Source organism: Thermobia domestica, chromosome 1 (genome assembly GCF_964235325.1).
Source record: "Thermobia domestica chromosome 1, izTheDome1.hap1.1, whole genome shotgun sequence".
NCBI lineage: Eukaryota > Metazoa > Arthropoda > Insecta > Zygentoma > Lepismatidae > Thermobia > Thermobia domestica.
The window spans coordinates 253,358,955-253,366,758 of record NC_137454.1 but is presented as its reverse complement, the minus strand read 5'-3'; the positions used below and the strand labels follow the sequence as shown (position 1 = coordinate 253,366,758).

Genomic DNA, 7,804 nt, shown 5'->3' with positions numbered 1-7,804 from the left:
TTTCTAAAATTGCTCCTAAAAGTAGACTACATTTACAAAAAAGTCGGAATTTCGGGGGGAGTCCGGACCACCAGGACCCACCCCCTGCGTACGCCCCTGTCAGAAACTGTAAAATAGGTCATTTAAATATGGATGTTTGCTTTGATCAGGTTTTAATAATATTTTTGAGTTATATTTAATTGCACAGCTAGAATGAGCATTATTCAGGAGAAAGAACCTGGAAGCCTGAAAAGGAGGAGGAACCACTGGAACAGGAGAAAAGATAATGTGCCTGATGAAGGCAATGATACGTGTATATTGCGGAAAGTATAACACGGCTTATTGTAGATGTTTACTTAAGTTTAGTTCCGAAGCTATTATGAGTAGTATTCAGAACTTTACATGATTGTTTACTAAATAAATAAAATAAAATAATCAAGAACATCACTTTTTACATAAATTGTACAATAATGTTCAAAACAGTTATTTATTATTATTATTATTATTATTATTATTATTATTATTATTATTATTATTATTATTATTATTATTATTATTATTATTATTATTATTATTATTATTATTAATTAGCCACAGTCTTCTTTCGTACGCAAGAGTTCCTCAACTGTTCTTTGGTTTCATTGATGTATGCATCTTAATTGTACAGTATGTCGTCCAGTTGTATAAATTCTCAGTGTTGTCCTTTATGTTAGAGAAAGAACGCATCATCCAGTTCCTTCCCATGCAGTGTTTCTTCCAGACCTGTTTTTTTGGGGGGTGCCTGCCCCCCGGAGCTCTGAGAGTACCCCCTGGAGGAGACCAAAATAATACGTCTATAATGTAATACAATAGAGCGTCGATTATCCGAACGTCGGTCAACCGAACGACCGCTTAACCGAACTGTGTACTCGCTCGCACCTGTTACTCTCCCACCCTACCGTCCATCATCCCCCTCACTCCCAAACCAAGTTTCCCACAGTAGTCGCCGCACTGAGCCTCCGCTGGCGGAACATTGCTTCTAATGGGGCCTTCATAAGGCGCTGCTGACCGGCCAAGCCGCCAGTCGCTGTGTTTCAACAATCAGCACACTTCTGTCGGTTTGGCACTGGCTGTAGAAGTACAGTACAGTACAGTTCGATTATCCGAACAAACCAGTTTTCCGAACACCCATGTCCCCCAATTACTTCGGATAATCGACGCTCTACTGTAATAAATAGAATAGAGCAGTGCACTTATCCCACTGTACCCTATATTACTGGACTCTTTGACGAAAGCACTTGGCTCTATCAATATTTTATGAAGCCTGTGAGGACTCTTCAAATCTAAACTCTTATCTTATAAAATTACTTACCCTTCACTTCTACTCTTCCCTCATGTGATGTGTTGCCTCCAGCCAATCGAATCGAATATCCAAGAGAATTCATTGAACAATTCTTTTCGTCGGACTTATCACCACAGTCGTTCTTTCCGTTACACACCTGAAAAGTTTCAGAGATTATAAAGAGGTTGTAACGAATGAATGATTAAATGGTTAGAAACAAAAACTAATACTTTATTGAAGAGTACAATGAGTCGTTTCAGGTTTATGATAACCGCGAGATAGGAGCAGCTGCTGATGAGTTGGATTAGAGTTTAGCGTTCCTTTCAGCACCGAGCTGTATGAGATATGAATCTACATCTTAACATGGGATCCGAAATGTATGAGCTCTCAGTGGGAATCGAACCTGAGTCTCCAGCGCCAGGAGAGAGCTATCTTAGCACGCTTGAACAAGTGAGAGTTACTGTGGCCATTTTGAAAGTGTTGTATAGTTAAACTGGACTGTTATGTATATGAGTGCTCATATGGCTCCGAAAATTACACCCTTTCCAACATTGGTTATAGTTGTAGTTAAATATGTAAACATGAGATAAAATATATTAAAGAAAAGTATCAACGTTATGTTCGAATTGCAACAAATCGAGAATCCCTGCTGTTGCTTGGTCCTCTAATATTGGGAATCCTAGATATCAGACGTCCAGGCGCACCTCAGATGTAATGTAAAAGGTGAATTTCTTGGCGCGACTTGAGAACACATCATCTTAAAGAACGATAGCAAGAGTAGTATAACATTCCGCCGCAAGTATAGATCTCATAATTGTGTGAGATTTATACTTGGTAAAGTAGCATAACGCTCGACTTCATATGCTTTTTCTACCGTTATTCATATATTATGGAAAGAAACCATAGCAGGTGCGAAAGAAACATTCGAGGTGCCCTCGTGTTGCTCACGAGTTGAGTTGAGACGTAATTTTCGCGACGAGATATGAGATATGACACAGCTCTTCTAATACAAATAAATAAGCTTCAAGACGATACGTTGCTTTCACGACACCTTTTATAAGACAAGACAGCCTCGACCCGCAGGCAACCTCTGGGGCTCGTAGTCAGTGGCTATTTCTGAAGATTTCCGCCAGGAGAAACTTTCATAATATAGGTGGTGAAAGTAGTACTGCAAGAATACTGGTAATCCACTTTCAGTACGATCGATAATATACCCTGTGAGAGATTTCTTCGCCTGTTACTACATAAAGTTATAACTGGTTGTGGCATTGATGACAGTAGTAAAAAAGTGATCGATCTGGCTCAACATTAGCCAACCTAGCTCATAATAGGCCAACTCACAAGCCCCTGGGAAATTGACCACCGTGCACCGTGAGCCCACGGTCTTTTACGACCTCCATTTTAGGGGTGAATTTATTCCCTTTTATGAGCACTTTTAAGGGGGTGTATTCGTTCTCTTTTATGAGCCCATTTTAAGGGGTGAACTCGTTCCCTTTTACGAGCATATTTTTCAACCCCTACGAACACATAACAGAACAAGGGTATACTCGTTCTCTTTCATGAGCACTTTTTCAACATAGCAGACAATGAACATAGCAAAGGGGTACGAACACATAACATAACAAGGGTGTACTCGTTTTCAACCCCTATTTTAACATAGGAGATAACACATAAGATTACGAACACATAGAAGAGAAGATAACACATAACACTACGTAACACACACAGCAGAACAGATAACACAAAAGAGTACGTAACATAACAAGGGTGTATTCATTCCCTTTTATGAGCATATTTTCCAACCCCTATTTTAACATAGGAGATAACACATAAGATTACGAACACATAGAAGAGAAGATAACACATAACACTACGTAACACACAGCAGAACAGATAACACAAAAGAGTACGTAACATAACAAGGGTGTATTCATTCCCTTTTATGAGCATATTTTCCAACCCCTATTCTGAACATAGCAGATAACACATAGAAGAGAAGATAACACATAACACTACGTAACACACAGCAGAACAGATAACAGATAAGAATATGAAACATAGAAGGGGTGTATTCGTTCTCTTTTATGAGCATATTTTCCAACCCCTACGAACACAGCAGATAACACATAAGAGTATTCCAACCCCTATTTTAACATAGCATAGAATACATGGAGACTATGAACATACAGCAGAGCAGATAACAAACACAACCACCTCCATTTTAGGGGTGTATTCATTCCCTTTTATGAGCATATTTTTCAACCCCTATTTTAACATAGCAGAAATTATATTGAGACTATGAACACACAGCAGAACAGATAATACATAGCATAGCTAATAAAAGAACATGGCTTATTTTCCATCCCTTATTTTAACATAGCAGAAATTACACTGAGAGTACGTAACACACAAGGGTGTATTCATTCTCTTTTATGAGCATATTTTCCAACCCCTATTTCAACATGACAGAGACTACGAAACATGGCGGACATAGCACAGGGGGTGTATTCATTTTCTCCACCCCTAATTGAACATAGCAGAAATTACACTGAGAGTACGTAACACACAAAAGCTCCATTTTAGGGGTGGACTCGTTCTCTTTTATAATTACTTTTCCAACCCCTATTTTACCATAGCAGAAATTACATAAAAATTTTTTTCAACCCCTATTTTAAGACAATGAATACCTATGTAACATAGCGATTGGATACGTTCTTTGAACCGATTTGGATGGAACTCGGTATATGGGGGTTTTCGGACATGCTGATTACAAATATCATACTTATTTTTATCTGGGTCTGATAGTTTATGTGGGATACGCCCTTTGTATGACACTTAAAACCTAATAACTCGAAAACGGAGCCAAATATCGAAGTGGTGTTTCCACATTTAGTAATTGGTCACAAACTACTACAAGTTCCAAAATTAGTGGTCATCGAGGTCAAAGGTCAACATACTTAAAACCCAATAACTTGAAAACGAAACCACATATTGAGGTGGTGTTTCCACATTGAGCAATTGGTCATCAACTACTACAAGTTCCAAAATAATGGCCATCGAGGTCAAAGGTCAACATACTTAAAACCTAATAACACGAAAACTGAGCCATATATTGAGGTGGTGTTTCCACATTTAGTAATTGGTCATCAACTACTACATGTGCCAAAATTAGTGGTCATCGAGGTCAAAGATCAACATACTTAAAACCCAATAACTCGAAAACTGAGCCACATATTGAGATGTTGTTTCCAAATCTAGTAACTGGTCATCAACTACTACAAGTTCTAAAATACTGATCATCGAGGTCAAAGGTCAACATACTTAAAACCTAATAACAGGAAAACTGAGCCACATATTGAGGTGGTGTTTCCACATTTAGCAATTGGTCATCAACTACTACAAGTTCCAAAAATAATGATCATCGAGGTCAAAGGTCAACATACTTAAAACCTAATAACTCAGAAACGGAGCCACATATTGAGGTGGTGTTTCCATATTTAGTAATTGGTCATCAACCAGTGCAAGTTCCAAAATAATGACCATCGAGGTCAAAGGTCAAAGTACTTAAAACCTAATAACTCGAAAATGGAGCCAAATATTGAGGTGCTGTTTCCACATTTAGCAAGAGGTCATCAACTAGTACAAGTTCCAAAATAATGACCATCGAGGTCAAAGGTCAACATACTTAAAACCTAATAACACGAAAACTGAGCCACATATTGAGGTGCTGTTTCCACATTTAGTAATCGGTCACCAACTACTACAAGTTCCAAAATACTGATCATTAAGGTCAAAGGTCAAACTCGAAAACGGAGCCAAATATTGAGGTGGTGTTTCCAAATCTAGTAACTGGTCATCAACTACTACAAGTTCCAAAATACTGATCATTGAGGTCAAAGGTCAACATACTTAAAATCTAATAACTCGAAAACGGATCCAAGTATTGAGGTGCTGTTTTCCAAATTTGGTAATTGGTCATCAACTAGTACAAGTTTCGAAAATAATGGTCATCGAGAATGGTCATCGAGGTCAAAGGTCAAAATACTTAAAACCAAATAACTCTTAAATGGATCGACATACTGAGGTGCTGTTTCCACATTTAGCAAGAGATCATCAACTACTACAAGTTCCAAAATAATAACCATCGAGGTCAAAGGTCAAAACTCGAAAACGGATCCAAGTATTGAGGTGGTGTTTTCCAAATTTGGTAATTGGTCATCAACCACTACAAGTTCCAAAAATAATGACCATCGAGGTCAAAGGTCAATCTCGTAAATGAAACCACATATTGAGATAACGTTGTGTGTTCTATTCAATTTTGTACAAAGCAGAAAAAAAAGTGAAGAAGGAATAAATTTGAGAACATAATTTTAACTAGCGCAGAATTTCTGTACCTTTTTGGGCTATTCAAAAGAAAGCAAAGATATGCCATATTAACTAGCTGAGAATTATTTAAGCAAAACGAAGAAAGCGAACATGTACCATTTTACTCAAATTAGGATGGAGTATTTATCTTTGTATGAACCAGAAAAAAATGAAGAAGGTCCGTTTTGACTAGTTCAATATTTCTGTACAATTTTGTACTACCCAAATAATCACAAGAAAATCAAAGAAGGGTCATTTTAACTAGATCAGCATTTTATACCTTTTTGTGGTATTCAAATAATAGAGGCAACAAATTTCAGTGGTCTATTTTATTTTTGTACCAATCGGAAGAAAAGCAAAGATATGCCATTCTCAGACTTTTATACCATTTTGTACTACTCCAATAAACGAAGGAATACCAACCAGAAAAAAAGAAGTGAAGATCAGGTGGATTATTTTCTTTTGTACCAACTGGAAAAGAGAAGAAGAGCTATTTTAACTAGCTCATTATGTACTGTTTAAACAAACGAAAATTGAGCATTATGTAACTTTTGAACTACTGAAATGTTCTATTTTTGTATCAATTAGAAAAAACCGAAGAAGGGTTATTTTAACAAGTTCATAATTTCTGTAACGAAAGAATAATTTCGATGTTCTACTTTTTATACCAACGAGAAAAAATGAACTAGCTGAATATACGAAATAATAAATTTAAGTGACCTATTCAATTTTGTACTACTCAAATAAACAATGGAGTATTTAGTTTTGCACCATTTTGGAGTATTCAAATAAACAAAGGAATTATAACTTGTGTCAACTCTAAAATTAATTAAACGAAGTAATGCATTTGAAAAACCGAAGTTGAGTATTTTATACCATTTTGTATTATTTCAACAAACAAAGGAATAAGCAAAAACAAAGGATCATTTTATATCATTTTAAACTAGTCTAATAAACGATGGCATAAATATGAGTGAGCTATTTAATTTTGTAGCTGAGTATTTTAACGAAAGAACAAAATTGTACTAACCAGAAAAAACCGAAGAAGGCCCATTTTAACTAACTGAGAATTTCTGTACCTTTTTGTAAATTTGAGTGGCCTGTTTTTTGTACTAACCAGAAAAATCGAAGAAGGTCCAATTTAGCTAACTAGAATTTATATACCTTTATACTAGCTCAATGAACGAAAGAACAAATTTGGGTGTTCTACTTTTTTATACCAAACAAAGAAGAACCATTTTAACTAGCTCAAACACAATTTTAACTAGCTCAGAATTTCTGTAACGCAAAAATTAATTTGGATGGAGTAAAAAGAAAGAAAGCAAAGATATGTCATATTAAATATTTAAATAAACGAGGGGATAAATTTAAGTGATCTATTCCATTTTGTACCCATGAAAAATGTCATTTTAACTGGCTAGAATTTGAGTGGTCTAAAAAAGGCGAAGAAGGACTATTTTATATAATTTTACTACTCAAATAAACAATGGAGTATTTAGTTTTGTACCACCGAGAAAAACAAAGAAATTGTACCATTTTGGAGTATTCAAATAAACAAAGGACTTATAATTTGTGTCAACTCTAAAAAGGAACATTTTAAACTAGACTAATAAACGAAGGTATAAATATGTGTGACCTATTCACTTTTGTAACAACCAGAGGATCATTTTATACCATTTTGTACTACTCAAATAAACGAAAGAAAAAGCGAAGAAGGTCCAATTTAGCTAACTCAGAATTTATGTACGTTTTGTACTATTTAAACAAACGATGGAATAAATTTGAGTGACCTGTTTTTTGTACTAACCAGAAAAATCGAAGAAGGTCCAAGTTATCTAACTCAGAATTTATGTCCCTTTGTACTAGTCCAATGAACGAAAGAACAAATTTAGGTGTTCTACTTTTTATACCAATCAAAGAAGAACCATTTAGGCTAGCTGAGTATTTTATACCATTTTGTACTACTCAAATCTCTGAGAGAGTTATTAGGTAAAGATAACAATTTGGTAGTGGTGAACCAATTACACCACCATTCTGCGACAATGTTGCGAACACATTTATACCATCTAATTTCTCAGATTTAAGGCTAAATTAAATGGGAAAGAGCTGTACAACAAATTGTGCAAAAGTATTTGGGAG

The 7,804-nt window shown here is 35.8% G+C and overlaps 1 protein-coding gene across 1 annotated transcript in view; it reads right to left on the bottom strand.

Moving 5' to 3' along the window:
• The window catches only part of teq (Tequila), a 409,295-nt gene that overhangs the window by 119,353 nt on the left and 282,138 nt on the right, over positions 1-7,804 (bottom strand). The window contains exon 11 of the mRNA XM_081772160.1: positions 1,331-1,457. Within this exon, the coding sequence (XP_081628286.1) occupies positions 1,331-1,457 (127 nt within the window). The remainder of the gene's footprint in view (positions 1-1,330; positions 1,458-7,804) is intronic.